The 24056-nt window shown below is 42.1% G+C and overlaps 2 protein-coding genes and 1 long non-coding RNA gene across 3 annotated transcripts in view; 2 read left to right on the forward strand and 1 right to left on the reverse strand.

The window, feature by feature from the left end:
- The window catches only part of LOC138977256 (uncharacterized), a 10899-nt gene extending 9333 nt beyond the window's left edge, over positions 1–1566 (forward strand). Inside the window, exon 4 of the mRNA XM_070350162.1 lies at positions 1547–1566. Coding sequence (XP_070206263.1) covers positions 1547–1566 — 20 coding nt within the window. The remainder of the gene's footprint in view (positions 1–1546) is intronic.
- A 336-nt stretch (positions 1567–1902) lies between these two features.
- Positions 1903–22927, forward strand: LOC138976394 (twitchin-like). Its single transcript, XM_070349245.1, has 7 exons — positions 1903–2037; positions 2755–3051; positions 3406–3708; positions 9204–9506; positions 9773–10075; positions 11434–11733; positions 13895–22927. Exons 1-7 carry the CDS (start codon positions 1908–1910, stop codon positions 14101–14103), a joined length of 1845 nt encoding a protein of 614 aa, XP_070205346.1. The 5' UTR covers positions 1903–1907; the 3' UTR covers positions 14104–22927.
- LOC138976412 (uncharacterized) overlaps positions 15300–24056 on the reverse strand; it is a 556176-nt gene continuing 547419 nt past the window's right edge. Inside the window, exon 2 of the long non-coding RNA XR_011458981.1 lies at positions 15300–17202. This is a non-coding gene — a long non-coding RNA (uncharacterized lncRNA). The remainder of the gene's footprint in view (positions 17203–24056) is intronic.

A 24056-nucleotide genomic window follows, 5' to 3' on the forward strand; every position in this document is an offset into this window, starting at 1 on the left:
GTTGTTGTTGTTGTTGTTGTTGTTGTTGTTGTTGTTGTTGTTGTTGTTGTTGTTGTTGTTGTTGTTGTTGTTGTTGTTGTTGTTGTTTTAAACAAGATTTGCCTTCGGATGGTTTTTAAAATGTGTTGAACACGCACAGAAAGTCACAGATGTACCCAAATGCGATCACTCGTCTGTCAGAATCTTCTTTGGTAAATCCTTTTCATGAGGTCAAAGATTCTACTGGAGATTGAGGGGGAGGGGGATCTCTCCCATAGTTCTGGCACTTGAATTTCATTAAAAAAAATATCTTTGTAAGTTTGAACAATGGGGAAGAGGGAGGGGGTAGCTGAAACAAACAACTATGGAAGTACCGTACTAGATCTGAACAAAGGATTCATGGTTTTAGTATTGAGAGCTTTCTTTTTCTTTGCTTGCATCAAATTGCAATAGTAATGTGAAGCTGTGGAAACTGGAATGGAATAATGCACACAAACCACACTCACTGTATTATTGGTGCTTTGTTTTGGACAAAGTAATGGTGCCAAGTTTCACTTTCACATCATTTTGATTTTCTTTCTGTGCAAAAATTGATAACCTCTAAAATCGTGTTATTATGAAATTGCCCTTTAAAAAGGTCTAGCTTGAACACCCCATTTTAGGGAGGCTTCAAATTACTTGACGCACTGCATTTTTTCACAATGACCGTAGTCCGCCGTGCAAAACGCAGTGAAACTGACGAGCCTGTTTAGCGCGGTAGTGGTTTCGCTGTGCTGCATAGCACGCTTTTCTGTATCTCTCTTCGTTTTAACTTTCTGAGCGTGTTTTTAATCCAAAGATATCATATCTATGTTTTTGGAATCAGGAACCGACAAGAAATAAGATGAAATTGTTTTTAAATCGATTTCGGAAATTTATTTTTAATCATAATTTTTATATTTTTAATTTTCAGAGCTTGTTTTTAATCCGAATATAACATATTTATATGTTTTTGAAATCAGGAAATGATGAAGAGTAAGATGAACGTAAATTTGGATCGTTTTATGTAAATAAAAAAAAATTGATTACAATTTTCAGATTTTGACCAAAGTCATTAATTAATTTTTAAGCCACAAAGCTGAAATCAGGGATGAGATTCTTCCGCCAATTGGCGGAATTCCGCCCAAAAGTTCGTTCCCAGGACCATTTTTCTGAATCGTCTAAATCCGTTGAGAAAAAATGGGGGGGGGGGGGGTAGAGTAGTTGTTGTGGTTCCATTGGATTCGATCTGTAAAGTCCTACCTACAACCCTAAAGTCGATTTTCCAGATCAAATCTCCGATAAAATAATGACAACATAACCTCCGTATCGAAGGAAGTGGACCTTCGACCCGAATATGAACTTTCCATTTGGGACTAAGTTTCCCTTTCACCGAGTGTCTTCATTCCGAAAATTCATGAACGGGCCGATTCAGCTGTCGGCTTTAGCCTGCTAAACAAAGATGGCGTCGGTGAGAACATTGACGGAAAGCGAACATGTTTATGAGAATTGATGTTTTGTTTAGTTTGCACTGGTCTCTGATATTCAGGAATTGCAAGCATTAACTGAACTTGTATGTGCATCTTAACTGTTTTATCTTTCACAAGCATTTGACAACCTGTACATTTGCTCATAATTATTTTGTAATGGAAACAAATGTTCTGCAGAGTTATGTTGATTTTATGCACACTGTTCTTGCCAAAGTGCAGTAACACTCCTTTGTGGTTTTTCCAGAGCCACCATCTAGACCACAAGGACCCATCAAGGTCCTGAGCACCACCAAAACGTCAGCCACCATCGAGTGGCGCGCTCCAGAGGATGACGGAGGCTTGCCGCTTTCAGCTTACGTGCTGGAGAAGCGCGAGTTCCCTCGCTCCACCTGGAGCCGTGTGGACAAGATCAGTCCCGACATGACCAGTAACACCATCCAGAACTTGACCACTGGGTCAGACTACTTCTTCCGTGTGATGGCAGAGAACAAGGCTGGGCCCAGTCCACCTCTGGAGATGGACAAGCCTGTTAGGATCAAGAGTCCTTATGGTGAGTTGGGGTTAAGGAATGATTTACTTTAACTCGGTCTCAAAGCAGAAATGTCAGTATTGTTCAATGAAGAGCATTAAATCCTGGCATGAAAATGTATTGATAGGAACAAGGGAAGTTTAACTAGATTTAGAACCGGCACGGTTGGCCTAGTGGTAAGGCGTCCGCCCCGTGATCGGGAGGTCGGGGTTCGAACCCCGGCCGGGTCATACCTAAGACTTTAAAATTGGCAATCTAGTGGCTGCTCCGCCTGGCGTCTGGCATTATGGGGTTAGTGCTAGGACTGGTTGGTCCGGTGTCAGAATAATGTGACTGGGTGAGACATGAAGCCTGTGCTGCGACTTCTGTCTTGTGTGAGGCGCACGTTAAATGTCAAAGCAGCACCGCCCTGATATGGCCCTTCGTGGTCGGCTGGGCGTTAAGCAAACAAACAAACTAGATTTAGGCAGCTTAAACAATAATCTTGATATACTATTTTTCTTTTCAAGTTGAACAGAGAAAGTGCAGCAGAGAAATAAAAATCCTTGAAGTTTTGTTGCCAGAGTCATGCATGCTTTAATTTCCACATATTGTAATGATCGTCTAGCCTCATCATTAAAATGCGATCATTCGTGAAACTGAACTTTTCACTATCCCATTGTCATTCAATGCTCCCCAGGTCTTTAACCAACAGTACTTCAGCATTCAAACTCTTATCACACAATTTTCTCTTGACAGATGTGCCATCAGCACCAACAGGCCTGCGCGTGTCCAACGTCACAGATAAATCAGCAGATGTGTCTTGGACCGCTCCGGACAGCGACGGTGGCACGCCCATCACCAACTACATCGTTCAGACCCGCATCATCCCTCGTTCCACCTTCACCACCGTCCAGGAGACGACAGAAACCAAAGTGACCTTGACCGGCCTTGTTGCGGACAGCCAGTACATGCTGCAGATCATCGCAGTCAACGCTGAGGGACAGAGCCTGCCTCTGCAGTCCAGAGAACCCATCTGCCCAGAGAAGATCCTCAGTAAGTGTTTGAAAAGTCTCTTTTCATAAGAAGAAAACCTTTGAAATAACTGGACTGCGAGTGTTTGCAAATATGGAGCAATAGCTGAAGGGATTGTGATATGTCAGTAGAGTTTGAGAAATGTGGGTCTTAATAGAGAGAGAGTCCTATAATGGAGGTGAATTTAGTGACACTGTGAAGAAAACATGTGAGCAATTCAGGTCTTGTAGTAGAGGGAGTCTCATATAATGGAGGGTCTTACTAGAAAGGTTCCAATGTAATATTTTCTTTCAACATTGGTCTACTGTCTCTTGTCTGAACGTATGTGTCTTAAACATATTGATACAAAATTGACTAATGTTTGTTAAACTTCAGGTGTTCCTGATGCACCAGCGTCATTGCTGATCAAGAACATCACCAAGGACGGCCTGACCTTGGAGTGGACCCCACCAGAGAACGATGGCGGATCCAGGGTCCGTCGCTACATCATAGAGAAGTCTCTGAAGGGCACAGACAAATGGGAGAAGGTCACCACAGTCGAGAGCTTCAGAACTCGGTGCACTGTCGCTGATCTGGAGCGAGAGAAGGACTACTTCTTTGCTGTGTCCGCAGAGAATGATGTGGGCATTGGCGAAAAGCAGAAGACAGCCAAACCAGTGAAAATGGAAAAGCCTATCTGTGAGTTGAATTGCAATTAAATTACATATCTTACCCAACTCACATATAGCAATTAACCCTGGTTCAGTGCTGGTATCGCTGTACGCGTCCCCTTGGTAACAAGAAAGACGCCTCTAAAAAAGAGTGACCGAGACCCGTAAGGGTGTCTAGGCCAGCCCGGAAACGAGGCTGCCTTCCGTATGCGCGCGCATACTCCGCCATATGCATCATTCTAAAAACTCAGCGTCAGTGGGACTGGTCGCATTTTGTACGCTCTGGCTGTTTCAGCCTTTGTTACTTAGTCTTTTTGACTTTGTTTGTTCCTCTTGGTCTCTTCTTGTCATCTGGACTTCACAACTATGTTGAGGTGAGGTCGTTCCTTGTATTTTGCTTGATTTTGGCAATTTTGTTGGCCGTATTTTGGACTTGCGATGTTTCTCAGAAATTTTTTCGTGAGTCGTTTTTCCGTCATGGCTGACAATGCTAAGAAGAGGGCAGCTTCTTAATAGGTAGCTGCTGTGCCCTTTTCTCCTTAGAAAGCTTTTAGGAAGTCTAAACAATCCGGTCTATGTCCGTTTCTGTTGTAGATTCTCTTGCTAAAAATCTTTTGATGTGTTGATTGTTTTACCCGCTTAGCCGGTAGACAAGTCCGCTTCCAGTTTGTTTACTACACTGGTGACTATTCCGGAACCCCCATTTTGCCGGCCAACGGCCTCGCCACGTTGTAAGCACCGGTTCTCGTCCTTTCATCGAAGTTAAGCAACGTCGGGCCCGGTTAGTTCTTGGATGGGTGACCGCCGGTGAACACCGGGTGCAGTGGCCACCTTTGTTTTAAGCCTACGGATTAGTCCGGGCTCGGTGTTAAACATGTTGTTATTGGGCTTGCGTCTGTAGACGTGGCCTCTTTGCTTTTGACTTTAAGTTCACAGGTTTCTGCTTTGGCAGCTGGCACTGCGTCATCAAAGGCAGAACTACGTGCTCTCCCGGCCGGGGTTGCTGTGTGTTCGTCTCTGGACAGTGGTCGTTCGTCCCCTGCTGTGACCTTATGTGGGGAGTTCACGGTCTCCGGCGTCTGTCCTTCTTCACAAGGTATGTGTACTCCACGTGAGCGTTGTCTTGAGGGAGTAGCCTCGGGTCTAATCCCAGGTGAAAGTTCTGAAACACTGGCTGATATCCACCGCTTAGTCGGGGTGTCAGTGGGTGCTAAGGGCCCTGACAAGCGAACAGATGTTCCTTTTCTTCCCGCCTCGTCGGTAGACTGTGGTCAGGTTGAAAGGCATCTGCTTCCGCCCAGGGGGCAGGAAGGGGTGCGTCCACGGTGGTGGACGACATCCAGCTTACTTGCCGTTCAAGTTGTCCAAACGCCGTGACGCGGGCAGCGGAAAACGGCATTTAAGTTTTGTGGAAGTTGGTGGACCGCGAAAGGCGGGGGTCACCTTCCTGATTGCGACTGCGAGCATGAAGGAAAGGATAACGAGGATACTTCCATTTGAGGGTGCGTCCACGGGGATGGACGACACCCAGCTTACTTGCCGTTCAAGTTGTCCAGCGCAGTGGCGTGGGCGGCGGAAAACGGCATTTAAGTTTTGTGAAGGTTGGTGGACCGCGAAAGGCGGGGGTCACCTTCCTGATTGCGATTGCGAGCATGAAGGAAAGGTTAACGAGGAAACCTTCTTATGAGGGTGCGTCCACGGGGATAGACGACACCCAGCTTAACTTGCCGTTCAAGTTGTCCAGCGCAGTGACGTGGTCGACGGAAAATGGCATTTAAGTATTGTGGAAGTTGGTGGACCGCGAAAGGCGGGGGTCACCTTCCCGATTGCGATTGCGAGCATGAAGGAGAGGATAACGAAGTTACTTCCATATGAGGGTGCGTTCACGGGGATGGACGACACCCAGCTTAACTTGCCGTTCAGGTTGTCCAGCGCAGTGACGTGGGCGGCGAAAACGGCATTTAAGTTTTGACTGGAGGGGGTGGTTGAGAGCAAAGCTTTACTTCCTCCACCTCTATCCGGTTTGATGACTTCTGGAAGTTCGGAGGAACAGGATGTTCACTTCAGCTTCCGGGAATCGTTGTCCATTGCCCTGGAGTTGGCAAAGGGCCGCGTGTAGCCGGGTTCTCCGGTGAAAGTGGTGTACGTTCGCAGGAGGTAGCAAGCTTTGTGCGGTGAAGTGTTGAAACCGTGTCTGTTCTTCCGCTTTCTGGCGCACGTTCAGCAGCGGCTAAGAGCCCTAGGCAACGTAAGCTTCCGCCCTGGGGGGCAGGAAGTTGGTGGGCTGGGTGATTCTTGGGTTGACCATGCGAGTCTCTCTGGGGGTCACTTTCCTACCTTTGATACCGAGCAGGGGGGCAGGAAGCGAGCAGTAGGGCTGATTCTTTGTTGGAGATTTAAGTCTAGCATGGAGTCAGCTTCCGGATTGCACGGAGGTGCATGAAGGCTGTTCAGATTAAGGTGCTCCTGTTTTTCTGTAAAGCACTGATTTTAGGTTCTGTTTCAAGTTAGCAAGTGCAGTGGCGCTCGCAGCTGAAATGGTTCGAGGTACAACGGGATCGTCCGGTGTGTTTCTGTGCAACCGGGTGGTCCCGATGTTTACTTATCCACGGCCTGTTGCGCTTTCGCTTTTGCGGCTGTGACTTCTGGGTGCAGGACGGGATATCCTTCTACTGTTAACACTGTGGTGTTGGTAGTCGGCACTTTTCAGCTTTTGGCTTCTGGTTCCGTTTCTGCGGTTCCTTTGCCTTTTTTACAGGCTGTTTTCACTTTCTCTTCCAGTCTTCCAGCTGGCGTGAGTCAGGTGGATGGAGATCTGGCATGGTGTTATGACGTTTGAAACTTTTCAAAACTTTTCCGATTGTTGGCAAGTTTTTGCCTTATCGGGATGGGTGACTGGTTCTCATCATTTCGATGTTCGTTATGATGCTGGAACAAGAGGAGGAAATGGGGAGGCTCATACTTCAGCTGTGTCGCGGTTCGCGGCATTTTGTAGTTGGTTTGAGCTTTCTGAGGAGAATCTTCGAGTGTTAAGTTCTTAGATCCTCTGGCGGGGTCATCTTGTTCTTGCGGAAGTTTTCGCAAGCGAGTCTTCTTTGTCACCACTACTTTTGTGGGCAACGCACGACTATTTGCCTGTGGTGGTGTTGGTGCTTTAGCTTGTTTCTTACGCCCAAGTAGCGTGTCACTCGCAGAGCGCTTTCTGTAGGCTTCGGGTAACTCCAAGCTTAAGGACTTAGGTTCTCTTGTTTTTCGTTCTATGGAACCGCCCTCGGGTTTGGTGATGGCGATAGCAAGGAGAGACTGTCTGTTGGATCAAGGTCTCCTAGCTCTGGGAGATTGCGGCATCTTTTCTTTATGATTGGCTCGTTTGTACGTAACTGGCTTTTAGTCTCTCGCTTGGGCGGTTTCGTTTAACAGGTTATCTTTGTGGTCCGACAGGACTCATATACAAAGATTTTACTTTGCCGTTTTTTACCTGAGAGTAAGCCTCTGCCCTTTAAGTATTATTCTGTTGGCTAGAGGTTAATCTCTTTCTTGTTTGAAAGGTCTCTTTTTGAGCCCGCTTCTAGGCACGCGGGTTCTCTAACTAAGAGAATCTCACGGTAAAAGGAAAGCGCAGGGCAGGTCTTGGCTGTTTTTCGTTTCCAAACGAAAAGCTTCAGGCTGGCTGTTATCCACTTTGGGTTGGGGCTCCATACCCTCGCTTTCACAGGGCTCTTTTTGAGTTAGTTTGGGCGACCTGTTGGTCGCACAGTACGGGTCTTTGCAATCTTGGTTTCCAGACCTCTTTAGGCTGGCAAGAAGGCATCTTTGCTTTCTCACATTGGAATTACTTGAATGTCTGCTGTAAGGGTTCACTTGAGATACTTAGGGGCGTCTGCCTCAACTCTGGGTTTGGTTCAGAGTTTCTGTGTTCTATGCAGAAGGTTTTTTCTGGCTAGGTTTGCTATGGACAGCTCTTTGGAGAAAGACTGATCTATGGTTCTTAGGGTTCCTTCAAATTTTCTGGCAAGTAAGCAGAATTTGGAGAATCCAGCTTCGTGCACATTTTAAACCTTTTAGCAATATTCTGGCTCCTCCAGAGCCATATTTAGCCTTTTGATCATTTCGGGTTCAATGATTTTTCTAGCTTGCATGGATCTTTTCAGATTATTGATTCTAACAGCACTTGTTCTTATTTTTCAACTCCGTCGCTTTTTAACCCTGAACGGTTAGAAACGACGTTAAACACTGGTTAAGGATAGAAAGTTTTTCTATCGACTTTGGTGGAGGTAATGACTTACTTAAGTTAACCTTAGCTTTATAGACTGCCACATTGTTTAGGCATGCCTTCAAGTGTTGGCAAGGAATTAAAAGGGGGGGGGGGAGCAGTCAGTCCTCTCTCTTCGGGTGGCGCGGACTCAACTTTCCTCTCTTGAGCAAGTTTATTGCTCTTGGAGATCCTGATGTACATTTTTGTCCTGTTAGAGCCCTCAGCAGATTTCTGTTTCGGACTGTGCACTCTCGTTTGGAGACTCAGAAACTTCTTTTTATCTCATTCATCATGGTACGGTTTAGAGATATGTTGAAAGTCTCGTTAGCCAAGTGGGTCTCCACCATTGCTAGGCAAGCTCTTGGCTGGTGGCAGAGTCAGGCAGGGAATGTCAGGGCAGTCTTGCCCTTTACTACAGCCAGGCCTCATGAGGCAAAAGATTGGGCTTCCACTCTAGTTGATCTTCATTTTAATCTCCTGGCGGAAGTTCTTGAGTCGGCTTACTGGCTTTCTTGAAATGTTCTTCATTGATGTCTTTCTCAGGGATTTCTATGCCTTGAGACAGGATGCGTTTCTGGGTTACCTGCTCGGGTAGAGGCAGGACAAAATCTCGATTCCTATTTGGGTAAAGTGCCCTCCAACCTTTAGTAGCAATCTGCTATATGTGAGTTGGGTAAGATATGTAATTTAATTAAAAATTTTAGTAATAAATTTTCATTTGATTAATATACTTACCCAACTCACATCGTTTATTCCCTCCCGCCTCCCCGCTGTGGGGTTATATATGTCTAAAAAAGAAGTGAGTTGGGCTTCGTTTTAGAATGATGCATATGGCGGAGTATGCGCGCGCATACGGAAGGCAGCCTCGTTTCCGGGCTGGCCTAGACACCCTTACGGGTCTCGGTCACTCTTTTTTAGAGGCGTCTTTCTTGTTACCAAGGGGACGCGTACAGCGATACCAGCACTGAACCAGGGTTAATTGCTATATGTGAGTTGGGTAAGTATATTAATCAAATGAAAATTTATTACTAAAATTTTTAATTTCAGTGACGTTGTAGATTGAGGATTAGTCAGCAAGCATTGTTGAATCAGTTTAGCGTTGTTACAGCTAGTTCTCACATCAAACTTAAAATATCATTTTGCTTTCTGATGTGCAATCATTACTTGACTCCACAGGTATATTTTTTGCATGACCCAACCTGTCAGTTGAAAAAAGATAAGGCAACCAGTGACACACTTACTAAACCACCCCACTTTTCTCTCAACAGTCCCACCATCACCGCCTACAGGCCCTCTGGTGATATCAGACGTGACCAAGACCAGCTTCAAGGTCACCTGGAAGACACCAGAGAAGGACGGTGGATCTCCAGTCACTCACTACTCTGTGGAGAAGCGCGAGACGTGGAAGACAAGCTGGACGTTGGTGGAGCGTGTCCCTGGCGACCGTCTTACCTGCGACCTGCTCCTTCTGCAGGAAGGACAGGACCTTGTCGGGGTCAAGGCCGAGAACGTTGCTGGAGAGTCCAAGCCTCTGGAATCGGAACATGCCATCACACCAATGAGTCCTTACAGTGAGTATGCTTTTTATTCTGATAACTTTTAATAACTCCAAGCTTTTCTTGTTTTTGTGTGTGTTTATTTAAGGAAAAGAAAGACATGAAGGTTTACATAATAGGCTCAAAACCAAGACTTCGTGACATATTTTAAATGGCTGTGGTTGAAGACATAGCTGGAACAACAGAATTTTATCATTTTTCAAGTCTCTAAACTTGCTTTTGGCCCACACAATATGTAATTCCATAGCTATAAACTAATGAATCTCTCCTTGTCTCTGCAGAGAAACCATCAGCCCCAGAATCACTGACAGCAACAGACGTCACAGAAACAGCAGTGTCGCTGAAATGGAAGCCACCTACCAGCGACGGAGGACTGCCGATCAAGTCCTACATCGTCGAGCGTCGCGACAAGCACTGGGGTTCATGGGTTAAGGCCGGAACCACCAAGGGCACAGTGACGACTTTAGATGTGGATGGCTTGGTGACTGGACAGGAGTACTACTTCCGTGTCTCTGCCGAGAATGAGGAGGGATTTGGGCCAGAAACTGAGATGAAGGAGCTGGTCAAACCAACAAGGGAAGCTGGTGAGAATGTCATTTGATTTGGTTTTGAACTGTGGAATTTTTGCAATGGTTGACCTGATTGATGGAGTCCAATGTAGGGAGCAAAGACAATACAATAAGCATGGTATTTCAAGAATTGATACACAAGTTTACGATTAGAACACAACAATATTTACTCTGTTTCAATTGGGCTGCACAAGTTTACAATCACAACACCACAGCAATAATGTCATTTACAGCAAAAAAAGATAAGTCAGCAGTTGTCTTTTTTCAGTAGAGCTGTTCCAATATTTAATCATTTTGATACAAATGTTAGTGGAATCAACATCTTTGTTGAATGATATGGTTATTATGCCAGTATATAGCTATTCTGATGAACACGTGGGGGAATTCGGGGGCTGTGATTGGATAGTCTCTTCCTATCATCAAAGCATATTGCTGCCGAAGTCGGCCATTTTACTCAATATCCAAAAGCATATTGAGTAAAATGGCATCCAAAAGCATATTGAGTAAAATGGCCGACGCATGGTTCTGGTTTACACATCTGCACCACGCGGCGATGTTTCTATCGACAACAGCATACACTGACAACTTGAAATTCTTCTCGGGAATGTTTTTCAGCTTTACAAACTTGAAATTCTTCTCGGGAATGTTTTTAAGCTAAGTTACAAATGTCGATAGCAAATTTCCAGAAGCTGCAATCTGAAGCGACCTATCTCTGATTCTAGCAGACGATCTCTCCAATGTTTAACACAAAATCAGCAAACTCTCCTGTCACATAGAACGTCCATTGTATAGTGCAATGTTGAAATGAAGTTACTGGTCTGAAACATTTAGTCGTTTCTTCTGAGACAATCCTTGTTCTCTTATCATCTGCAGATTTACCGCAGTCTTCACCACGCGAATTCCCAACAGAAGTCAGACTTTCGAACATACAATATACGTAGGCAAGCATGATACGTCATGACGTCATATGATTCCTAGCATATTGACGTAATGCTAAACATCCGGTTATCTCGAGTTTTCTCCGTAATACATGTCCGTGGGTTTTTCAATGTTCGGTTATTTCCGTGGCTTCATGCGGAAAGGGAACCATCGTCTGCACTCAACGAAATGGACCATTCTGGTACTTGTTGCTGACAAAAACATGATTTTAACACAGAATTTAATGTCAGAATAGCTATATAATCGCTATTGTGTTTTCATCGTAGCAATAGGGTCCGATATTTAGACTCGAACAAGTATAATGCGACTCGTCTTCGACTCGTCGGCATTATACTTGTCTCGTCTAAATATCGGGCCCTATTGCTACGCTGAAAACACAATAGCTGGTAATGATGTACTCATTTTATTGACCATCTATCAAACATATCTTCCAGTTGTTCCTGAACCTCCTACGGGACCCGTCTACTTCAGTCACTTGGATGCAACAAGTGTTGTCCTTGACTGGCGTGCGCCTCGAGATGATGGCGGTGCCCCTGTGCTTAACTACCGCATTGAGGTGTCGCAGAACCAGGAAACCTGGACAGAGGTGACCATTGTTGATGGTGACTTGACCAAGACCAAGGCAAAGAACCTGGCCACAGACAAGAAGCACTACTTCAGAATCTTCGCCATCAACAAAGTGGGAACCAGCAAACCGCTTGAGTCGGATGCTGTTACACCAAAGAGGCCTGTTGGTAAGTCACTGTGTCCTTTTTTTTTATGTCAATCTCAAGTTGAAAAAGTCTATTTAGTTTAAAAGCAAAATGTTTGTCAGCTTGCGAAACTCTGTACAGTGAAAACTGTCAAATACGGTCACTGGACTTAGCGGACACTCGCAGAATACGGACAGTCAGTCTCGGCACGGACTGCTTTACACTGTAAAACACCTGTACGTTACGGCCACCTCGGCATTACGGACGCGGACACGTATTTTGGGTCCATAATAAGTCATATACCTGCTAAATACGGACATCCACAGCAAGCTGGGAAGTTCGATCGACGAAGAAGACGATAAATCGATCAGTTGATATTAGTCGGTATCTGAGCAGCTCTCGCGAGACACGCTATTTGAACATCGCGAGAACTTCGAACCTTGGCTTGTGCAGCTCGCACGAGATCGTTGTACCGCATGCTTTGCTATGCTCTGAAGTTTGCGAGAGATTACGAGAGCTTGGAATACTGATAGAGTCTATTCTTGGTGAGTGTTTTAAGTCGACGCATTTGATTGGCTGCTAGAGTTCCAAGGCAGCCAATCCAACGCGTGGAACGTGTTCGGCGGAACGGAAGTGAAAGTGTATGAGTGAATGTATCTTCTCTTCGAAAGAGTGATTCGTGTTTAACAAGATGGCAGCAAGAAATTCAAATTCAAGAAAAGGAAGAAATGCGCTGACTTTAGAACAAAGGATAAAAGTGGGAAATCATGCCGAACGATTGCACAAGAGCTTGGGTGTGGGAGAACGCAGATTTCGAAAATCAGCGTCGATCGGGAAAAAATAATGAAGTTGTGGGAATCGGGAGACGGACGTGCTGACCAGAAATGGGTTTCGAAGAAGACAACCGAATACGAAGAGCTAAATGACGCCGTGTTCGAGTGGTTTTCAACCAAACGTGCGAATCACATTGCCATCAATGGTCCACTCAGACAACGCTGGACAAATTCTTTCAAAAGCTGATGAGTGCAGAATGAAGTGAATGTGAATGTGTTGTATGAATGAGATCCAGTAACTTTTTAACAATTTAAATTTATACAGTTGATATGATAAAAAGCTTTTAAACTTGTTTTACAACAGTCAATATTAAATGTTTCTCTGTTTAATCTAAACAGCTTCTGTTTTTCTTATAAATGTACATGTACATGTGCAGTACTCTCTCTCTCTCTCTCTCAACTTGACTGTCACGTTTACTTGCACCTGTCTAATAAGGACACCTGCAGAATAAGGACACTTTTGTCTGGTCCCAAGGGTGTCCTTATTTGACAGGTTTTACTGTACCGTATTTGACGGATTACAAGACGCACCGTTTTATAAGCCGCACCCCCGACTTTAAAAAAAAAAATTGGGACGAGCCACGTATAGGCCGCGTCACTATATTAGCCGCCGTCGAAAAAAATATAATCAGATCGTGTCAATCAATCAAAACAACCAGGCAACGAAAGTACGGTATTTGGCAAAATCGGCTCCGAGAATAAACAAGTGAAACAAAGAAGAAAAGTGATAAAGTTTGAAGAAAAATATCACACACACACAATTTGTAACCAACACACACATGTAGTCCCGCCCGGAATAAGCTTTTTTGGGATGATTTACGACTTTTGCGCACATTTCGAGCAGACGAAAACACAACATGGCGGCTCTCGCTCCTCCAACTATCGCGAGACACAAAAAAACGAAATCTCGCACGCGCGAGATCCTGATACATCCGATGTTTCTCTGTACGCTATCTTGTCACGACGACTTGTTGACAAACGAAGATTCGCGAAAGAAAGAGAAAAGCGCCGAGTCTTGAGTAGAGAGCTAATAAAGTACCGGTAATCGCTAATCGAGCGAAATGAAAATCCGCGGCGACTTCCATTAGGTGAATGCTATTCAAGTTTAGGTAACGTTTTAGCCGCATCTTTTTATAAGCCGCAATGCGATTATTTTTGAAAAAAAGTCGCGGCTTGTAGTTCATCAAATACGGTACTTTGTGTTGTACTTTGTATTTGTATGTATTATTCTCTTTTCTGTGTTTGTGTTTCTGTGGTAAGTCTTTTTATGCCATACATGATGTCTCATATAATGCTTCCCTTTAGAGCTTCAAAGTTATCTTTTGTTGTTTGTAATTCATCTTAATGAAATTTTCATGTTGTTTTCCTAGGACCACCGGGAAAACCAGTGGGACCTTTGGAAGCAAAGGCCATCACCCGCGACTCTGTCCAGCTGGACTGGAAGCCACCTCAAGATGACGGAGGCTTGCCCATCACTGGCTACATCATTGAGAAGCGTGAGGCCATGCGCATGACATGGAGTCGCGCTGACAAGACCACAGACGACGAGGACACTGGAGGGACTTGTCACTGGAGATGAGTTCTATTTCCGTGTGGCAGCCGTCATCAATATTTTCATATACATGTAAGAACAAAACGTGTTAAGACTGGTGTTGTGCATCTAGTTTGTTCAATAAATGTCTTTCTATCTTCAATGGTTTTGGGTAGATGAGATAACAAGAGAAGGATATGGGCATTGGAATTACGTCAACATTTCGAGCATTGTCACAGATGAAACATTTACTGCAGGGTGCTCCTGATTAACAAACCGAGCAAAACTGAAAATTATTGAAGAGAAGACATGTCTGAACAGTTTATAAAGAGACAAGTTTGCAATCATTTGTGAACACCATTATTGTATGGAGGAGTAACTGTTCCCCTACCCCCTAAGAAGGTATTTCTGTCCGTCAACCACGTGAGCGATCGCCACAAATCGAGGCATCACTCGCATTTCAGTTTGGACACACCGGCTGATTGCAAATGCACAGTACGTGTTTCGACACTGAAACGTGACGATTGAGCGTCAAAATAGTTTCTTAAAACAGTCGAAAATGGAGTTAAATGTGACTTCAACACTCAGTGGCGATCGCTAGAGTAGCGATTGTTACTAGACGGACACTAGAAAACCTCAGAAAATGTAATTACTTTGCGATTTTTTTAACTGAAAAACTGTTGCGGTCTTTTTCTGTCGAGCGCGAGCGTCAACGTAAAACAACGTGACGTCACTTCCTCCCCAAACGGTTAGTTTTTGAATGAAAAGAAAAATGTGGCGATCGCTAGATTGTTTAGACGGATTGGATCGCAACTTTGAAACTCGGGTCACCGTGCGTCGATCAAGGGCAAATTGACCTCGGCAACATTATAACTCACTTCAAGGGTGCACAAACTTGTATTTACAGTATACAAAATTAGGTAAACTTGTGTTTTTGTCCTGTGAAATCACAATTAGTTTCGATGCTCTTGATATCGCTATGCCGACGGACAGATCCGAATCCCCATACATTTTTTTTTGCGGAGCTAGTATAAGTTAGAATTTGTGTTATGGATATCGATTGTTGTTGAAAAACAATCATTTCAATGTGTTCTGGCACTCTCAACCACCACAGCATTGATACTTGTGCATGTGTGTGTTGGAATTTAGTTCTTTGTTTAGTGATGCTGTGGCAAAAGTAAATTCATCCATCCGTATTTTGACGATCGCCACCATTCACACGCACATAAATAAACACATTATCAAAAATTTCAACTTTTATTTTCAAAAAAGTATTTAAACAACAACTAGTTTGCATGTTAATACAACAAATACAGCAGATTCTCACAGATATGGATTTAAAAGACTAAACAAATCTGAGACTATCAAAATGGCCTGATACCATGAAACCTGCCTCAAGCAAAAACACATAAAAAGACTCTTTTGTGCAATGTTTTTGCCTGTGGATCTTTTAATGGGTAAAAATGCTTGGGGGAAAAAAATTAGTAGTCTACCACAACGCCCTAGTTCTCTCAGCCGGCTGCTGATGTTGCCCCTGGTATGTTCTTCCACATCTTTTTTGTAGAACAACCTGGAACCAAACTTGATGATCAGACTGTCATTTGCTATGACTCTCATGACGGCGTCATCTCTCATTCTTCCAACAACAGCTTGAAAGAAGGCACTGTTCTTTTCTTTTCCAATGGGAAGCATGTATGATCCTACCTTGGAACACTCGCCCCACTTCAAGTGCTTACTTGGATCTGGATTTTGTGGACAGTTGTGCAAATGCTTACTCAACAGGGACTTGGCATATAGCCCTTGGCAAAACCTGCAGGCTGAAAGTTGACCTACCTGGCGACCTGCTTTTCTGTACTTTGGAATGACTGTTCCGGACTGGCCTTCCAACACATCATAGTTGTGTTTATAGTCTCCCTCATTGAGCAATCTTACAAACCCGTTCCTTCTCTCTTTGGATCCTTTGGGAAGTCTCAAAACTGCCGCCACATCCGCTCCGTGAGCATGGACCTTTGTCAAATGTGTCGACATTTTTACTACCATTTTTGAACAAAATTTGCATGAATGTTTTTTACCCCATTTGTTTTCCTGGGGAGCTTTTTCTGCAACATGTAAAGGATCAGCTCTAGATTTGTCTTGTTTGCAAGGTGTAACTAGGGCAGGATACATTACGCTATCACAGTCGGAGTCAGACTCATCAGTCTCAGGCTGCACAACTTGGTCGTCATCAGGATCCCTTTTACTTTACTTTATTTGGTGTTTAACGTCGTTTTCAACCACGAAGGTTATATCGCGACGAGGGAAAGGGGGGAGATGGGATAGAGCCACTTGTTAAGTGTTTCTTGTTCACAAAAGCACTAATCAAAAAATTGCTCCAGGGGCTTGCAACGTAGTACAATATATGACCTTACTGGGAGAATGCAAGTTTCCAGTACAAAGGACTAAACATTTCTTACATACTGCTTGACTAAAATCTTTACAAACATTGACTATATTCTATACAAGAACCACTTAACAAGGGTAAAAGGAGAAACAGAATCCGTTAGTCGCCTCTTACGACATGCGGGGTGCAGAGAAATAAGGATGTGGAAAAGAAGACTTTTGGTAAGTGAAATAAAGGTGATGGATCCGGTCAGGTAGAAATAAGACAACAAGAAAAGAATTGGAAAACTGCAGGGAATAGTAGGGAGAGTTTTCTTGGAAGGAAATATAGGTGAAAGGACTGGTAAGGCAGAAATAAGACAAAAGAAGAGAAGTAAAGGGGTGGGGTAGCTCTGTTTAAACGCTCCCGCCGCGTGAAGGCGACCCCATGGGAGCATCAGGGTCCCTGTCAGACACCAGCTTGGAGCCCCGTTCACCCTCCACGCCAGGCCCAACTTGATCCTCGTAATCATCGTTTGTTTGTTTGTTTATTTGTTGCTTAACGTCCAGCCGACTACGTAGAGCCATATCAGGACGAGGAAGGGGGGGATGAAGGGGGCCACTTGTCAAGCGATTCCTGTTTACAAATGCACTAACCCATTATTTGTGTCCCAGCAGGCTTTAGTAAAACTAAATTAATACCTACTGGAAGATTACCAGTTTCCAGTATGTTAAAATAGGCTTAACCTATCTACTGCTGGACTTACATCAGAACACTAACAGATTAAACTATACATGAATCGCGAGACAAGCGACAAGAGAAGAGATTTTTGGAAAAAATACAGGTGAATGAGCAAGAAGGCAGAAAAAAGAAAAGAATTCATGAAGAAAAAGAGAGCATGACATGAAAGAGGAACCAAAAATCTACCTAACAGCAAACTAGAAAGCTCCTGCGGTTCCAAAAACAGTAGGGGCCTTTAATTTCATAACCGCAGTGCCCCACTGCGGGACGTAATCATCGTCACCTGAAAAGAAATAAATCATATTTTTCAGATAACTTTTCTTTTCATCCTGATAACAATGTCACCATGGAACCCCTACAATTGACTACACTACATGGATTAAGGGCAGAGGTGGCACGGAATTTTGATCCAAAATGGTCCCATGATGTGATTTGGGTTTTTATCATTTTTAGGCAGTTTGAACACCCTAGAATAACTGCATGATGTTTATTTTGTCAATTTCATCCTCTTTTTTCAATAAAGTGATGATTTGCAAAGTGAATGAATGCTAAAAATATGCAGACTTATAACAAAAATCGATTTTTTCATGGCAGAGCAGCAGCAACATGTCGATGAGTTTGTCAAAGTTATTGCATGCAGCGTACTCAGCGGGAATTTCCGTTTGTTGACGATGTCACAGTCATGGAAATAAAGCCCGTTTGTGTCCCTCAACGGCCGCAACACAAGAGCTGGCGAACGCTACTTTCACTTGCAAAATGTTCCATATTTGGAAAGTGACCTTTACCTTTGAAAATCTATTCGCTGATTGGTCATTTCCAATAACTTTCAGCCGGGAAGTAGTTCTGCGCATTCGCGCGCACCACATCCGCATAAACACGCGAACCTTATTTCGAATCGGTTCGACGTCTCAAACAGCGATATTTCTCCCAACTCGGCCTCTAAAAGATAAATTCGGCGGGTGTCTATCATGCAAGAGGCAGGGGAAGTTACAACTTGCGGCAGATCGAGCAACGAAGAAAAATAAGCTAGCGGTCGGTGTGAATGTCGAGTCCACGACGCCTGAATAACAGGTACAGAGGTAGGACGTCAGGCCTTGTTTATCTCACATAAACTCCACCTTGACTGTCCCAGTTACATCCTAAAGTACTGCTAATCGAACTTCGGACCCATCTCCCACTCATGTATCTCATTCTTGGTGAAACAATGATATTTTGACTTAGATATTTGCTTCGTTGCAAAATCCAACTTTTCTCATTCAAGGAACGCAACAACTAGGTGCATTTTCCGGTGAATCAAATGTTGGGCTAAATCTTTTGGATTTCATCCCGACTCTATTTCACCAATAAGAAATGTATATTCTTTTCTCCCTCTAGATCATTGAATCCCTTGAAATTGTCAGGGAAACATTATGTCTAGAGTTTATTTTGGCAGAAGCCCGACTGACGTCCTGCCTAAAGGCAAAGTTCCATGAGTTTTGGAAAAAATAATGCTTACTTCGAAGCAATTTCCGATCAAAAATCGGCCACTTTTTGTGCAATGGAAACAAGAATTAGCAGAAACCACATGTCTGCTCCTGCGATAAAACTGAGAACATCAAGAGTAGCAAGTAAAATTCCACACGCCTTTTTTCCAGCTGATCATAATCATTGTACTTGATGTTTCATTGAGTGTTATAGCAACAGTCTGATGTCCATATGTGCAACTTTGGACTGATAGGGGATTGTGAAGAGCACTTGGAGTATAAGAAAATGTCAGTGAAAAGTACCCGCATGCACACATACTCTTGGTTTGTCAATCTGTCTTCACTGTGCGCAGCAAAACACTTCACAAACTTTCAAATGCAATTTTCTCAGAATGTGATTTTCAAGGACGGTAACCACACGGCAATGATCTATCTGCAGGTTTTATTAAATCTTACATTCTTATGTTATAATAATTATGAAAGTCACGGCATTGTACATCAAAAAAGAAAGTTGATTTGGCTTGCAAATCTCATCATGCCATATTTAATCTAGCATTTTCCTGGAATATTGTTTTCTTTGATTTGATTTTGACAGACTGTGACACACCTCTAATGAGGAGTCTTAATTTGAAAAAAAAATTCAATCTTTATCTATTAGGGCAAATTCTGTTGAAAAGCTCTTTTTATGCTATTTCTTTGATTGGTTTTTGACAGTGTGGCTAAAGTGTTAAGCTGTCGGCAAAAATCTTATTTTAAGTGGGTTATTTTTGTATTTGATTTGCTACAATGAGGCAGTATTCCAGGGAACACCCTAATAGAATGGGTTTCTGAAAAATGATGAGGTTACAATTTATGCCTCCAGTTCTTATGTTGAACAAGGCGTGTGTGTATGTTTTAATTTTTAATTTCTCAGAAATTAAAAGTAATTACTGTTACAAAAGGGCAGGTTTGTACATAGAAAGTAAAAAGACTTCTCTTCACTCTTTGGGATAATAGAGAGATTAAGAAGCACTACCACATTCGTTTCGTTGGCATTTTCGGTTGTAAAACGTCACACCTTTTTGAGTACACGTGACTTCCGATCTCTACGAACAGAAATTCGCTTCGCCAAGAGAAACGAAATTTGTAGAATTGGTCATTCTGACGAAAGTGACTTCGGTCGCGTTTTATATTCGAATAGTCATAAAATATGCCTACCTTGTGTAATCGATGTATGCTCTGACATCTTTAGGCGCGATTTATCATTGAAATCAAGTTTAAAAAGCCGTAAAGCAGGCTTGAATTGGGTAAGTGAGTGACTGAGCAGACGAAAGAAATTTCAAGATGGCGACCCAAACATCAGGCCGACTCAACTTTTCAGTCGGCTGGTCAAGCCGCCTAGAGGAGAAAAATGCATGAAGCAGTTAAAGTTTATGATGTGTTGAGTTGTGGCCTGAGTATCTGATGCGTTTCAGCAGAAGTGAGGCAGCTGGTATTATCTGATCGACACTTCTGAACCGGTGCGACCAGCGAAACGAAATTCTTCTGTCCTCTTAACCGCTGTACTAGCGACACATGGTGTTCCCCCGCCGAGTGTCTTTTGCAACCACGAAAATGCCAACCATATGAATGTGGTAGCCCTTCTTAAAGTCTCTAATGTAAAAAAAAAAAAACTAAAAAAAAAATGAGAGAGTATGATTGTAATGTTCACTAAAATGCATGACTTAAATTTTAGTTGCTTTGCCTTGAGAATCTCAGCATGTTATTTGTAAGCTAGAATTTTGCTGAAATATTAGTTTCTTTGATTTTTGTTTTGTTTGTGTTATCATTTTGCTTTGTTTATTATTTGATTTGCTACAATTAGATTTATTTGAGTGAACACCCTGTCAGAATGGGTTTCTGAAAAATAATAGGGTTACAATTTCTGCATCCTATTTTCATGTTAAAATAGACGTTAGTATGCAGTTTTGATTTTATCCAGCTTTTTTTCTGTGAAATTATTTGTAATACTTATTAAGGGCAGTATTGTACATAGAAAGTAAGAAAAGAAAACACAACTCTTCACCCTTTGGGATATGTACGGTTGAAATGCAAAACTTACATTTCAGTTGACTTGGCTTGAACATCTCGCTGTGTTATATTTTAGCTAAAATTTTGCTGAAATATCATTTTCACTTTTTTATTTTGAAGGACTGTGTCACACGTCTTGGCGGGAAAATCTCCTATCTTAATACTGTGAGGGGAAAATCTGTTTAAAATTAACTATATTTATGTAATGTTTCTTTGCTGTTTGAAAATATGTAACTAAAGTGTTCAGCGGTCAGCAAAAATCTTATTTTAAGGTTTTTTTGGTGTATTTGTTTGATTTGCTACAATAAGGGTGTGCATTCAAGTGAACACTCGGCCAGAATGGGTTTGTGAAAAAGAATGTTACACTACAGTCATGCATCCAATTTCTATGCTGACATTTTTTTGCATGGGTGTTTCTTTTTTTAAATAAACTTCAATCAATCTTATGTTTTTAGTGATAATGTGATAATGTGTATACACATTTAGGGCTGTTTTTCAGTATTAATAACATGTTCTGTTTGATTAAGGGTATTCAGCTGGTATTTCCTTGTTTTTACTACCTATTTTATTCATGTTTTTATTACTTTATTAGTGGAAGAATCTGTTGTAATGTATGTTTGATGGTGTATGCTTTTAATCAAGCGTTGCTGACTATGAATGTAGATGTAAATGCTTGTATAACTGTGTTTGAATTTTAAATGTGTCAAGCGCAAAGAGCATAATTGTAAAGTTATGATGTTGCGCTATATAAATGCTCATTTATTATTATTATTATTATTATTATGTTCTGTGAAGCTATTTTTAATGTAACTTTTTGTTTGTTTGTTTCTTTTTTTCCCTTTTTTTGGTAGTTTCCTACTATTCACAAGACACTAGCACTCTTTAGTGGTGTTTTTTTCAGGTTAGATTCATTTTTATTACAGGATACATTTTGCCAAGCCACTTGTACTTCCTGTTTTGTCAGCTTATGTCAGTCTTGCATCAGTCAACAAGAAAGTTAACAGGGAACACCCTAACAGAATGGGGTTCTGAAAAGTAATGAGGTTACAACTTACGCCTCCAATTCTTATGTTGAAATAGACGTGTGTGTGCGTTTTGATTTTCAATCTATCTTGACGTGTTCTGTGAAATTATCAGTGATCATTACTACAAAAGGGCAGTATTGTACCTAGAAAGTAAAAAAACAACCAACTCTTCACTCTTTGAGATAATGTAATGTTTACTGAAATGCACGACTTAAATTGTAGTTGCTTTGGCTTGAGAATCTCATCATGTTATGGTTTAGTTTTTACTGAAAAAAATATTAGTTTTTTTGATTTTGAAATGCCATGTTTTATCGTTTTGTTTTGTTTGTTTTATTATTTTGTTTTGTTTGTATTTGATTTGCAACAGTGAGGCCTTATTTGTGAGTGAACACCCTTTCAGAAAGGGTTTCTGAAGATTAATGGGGTTACAATTTTCTGTTTTGGCAGCTTATGTCAGTCCCGCAGTGGGGCACTGCGGTTATGAAATTAAAGGCCCCTCCTGTTTTTGGAACCGCAGGAGCTTTCTAGTTTGCTGTTAGGTAGATTTTTGGTTCCTCTTTCCTGTCATGCTCTCTTTTTCTTCATGAATTCTTTTCTTTTTTCTGCCTTCTTGCTCATTCACCTGTATTTTTTCCAAAAATCTCTTCTCTTGCCGCTTGTCTCGCGATTCATGTATAGTTTAATCTGTTAGTGTTCTGATGTAAGTCCAGCAGTAGATAGGTTAAGCCTATTTTAACATACTGGAAACTGGTAATCTTCCAGTAGGTATTAATTTAGTTTTACTAAAGCCTGCTGGGACACAAGTAATGGGTTAGTGCATTTGTAAACAGGAATCGCTTGACAAGTGGCCCCCTTCATCCCCCCCTTCCTCGTCCTGATATGGCTCTGCGTAGTCGGCTGGACGTTAAGCAACAAATAAACAAACAAACAAAGCTTATGTCAGTCTTGCAACAGTCAACAAGGAAAGATTGCTCTTATGTGTGAAAAGGATTTAAAAAAAAATATTCTATTTAATTGTTTTAATTTTTTTGTTTAGCATACTGTAATGTCATGGATCACAAGTAGATGAAACTTTTTGACGAAAGAAATCTCATATGGTTTGTTGTTATTGTTGGAGTTAGGAGAGGTACTGCTGTATAGCACAGAATTGTCCATGATCCGTTTGAACGATTCAAGTGTACTCAGTATACTTACCTTTTTTTCTTATGTTGAATAAAACACACCACGAAAAACCATGGATGCAGTCTGTACTCATTTCAGTGTGTGATATCACAATGGGCAGCAAATGGTTCTATATCTTCCTCCTCCTCCCCCTCCCCCACACACAGATCTATGAACAATTTCCACATAACACCTGCTGCAAACTGGACACGAATCCCAAAACTATTTGCTTTTCAAAGTGTTCATAGTAACCTGACAAAAAAACATACTTACCTTATATTGGCCAGTTGTCAAGATTTGTATTTCAGGTATGAAGCAAATATTTTTCGGGTTCGTGTTCAGTTAGTCAAATATGGAACATTTGGTTCTATTATGTGAACTGAAGGATTTATGTAATAATCATCATCAAACACAATCTAAAACCTACAAAAAGAAGGCAAAAGTCAAAGTTCTTGCATGATAACAGATCAATTATCCACCCATATCCTTTGGGGTTTATGGAAAAGAAAGTATACAATCATTTCTACAAATACCACAGTATTAATTACAAGAATATTTTTTGCACATTAAAATGCATACATAATGCAAAATGTTCAAATCAGATAACTATACAGTCCACACACAAAACATTCACACACGTTGGACCAAGGGAGACCCCTAACGTTAGCGTAGGATCTTAAAGGTTTTTAAGAGAAAAGACTGAAGTGTATAAACCCAGGTGTCTGTGTTTCTATAACATGTGTGAACCCAAATGTCAGTGTGTTTTGTGAATGTGTGTACGAACCCAAAAGTAGGTGTGTTTCATGTCAGGACAAAATGGGTTCACAATTCTAGAAACCCATTTTTCTAAAACGCCCCATTTTGATTTCTGTGTGTGCTTGGCTTGTTTTTTATGAATACTTGACCAGGACCTGTTCATGAATTCACCTCACATTCCTGCCTTTTTGAGCCAAAGCTTGAGTTTGAAATATGGTAAGAAAGTGATGTACCCATTTGCACCATGTATTGCAAAAAGCCCCATTTTGACTCAAATACAAGCATGTGTGTGTGTGTGTGTGTGTGTGTGACGGAGTGATTGAGTTTGTGTTACTGTTTGTCGATTTCTTACGTGAGCCGTGATGGCTTCGCCTCTTGTTTATGCAATTTTAATGAAAAATAAACACACCGTTTGTAACAAATAAAAAAAATATTTAAAAAGAGGGG

The sequence above is a fragment of the Littorina saxatilis genome, linkage group LG9 (genome assembly GCF_037325665.1).
Source record: "Littorina saxatilis isolate snail1 linkage group LG9, US_GU_Lsax_2.0, whole genome shotgun sequence".
Classification (NCBI taxonomy): domain Eukaryota; kingdom Metazoa; phylum Mollusca; class Gastropoda; order Littorinimorpha; family Littorinidae; genus Littorina; species Littorina saxatilis.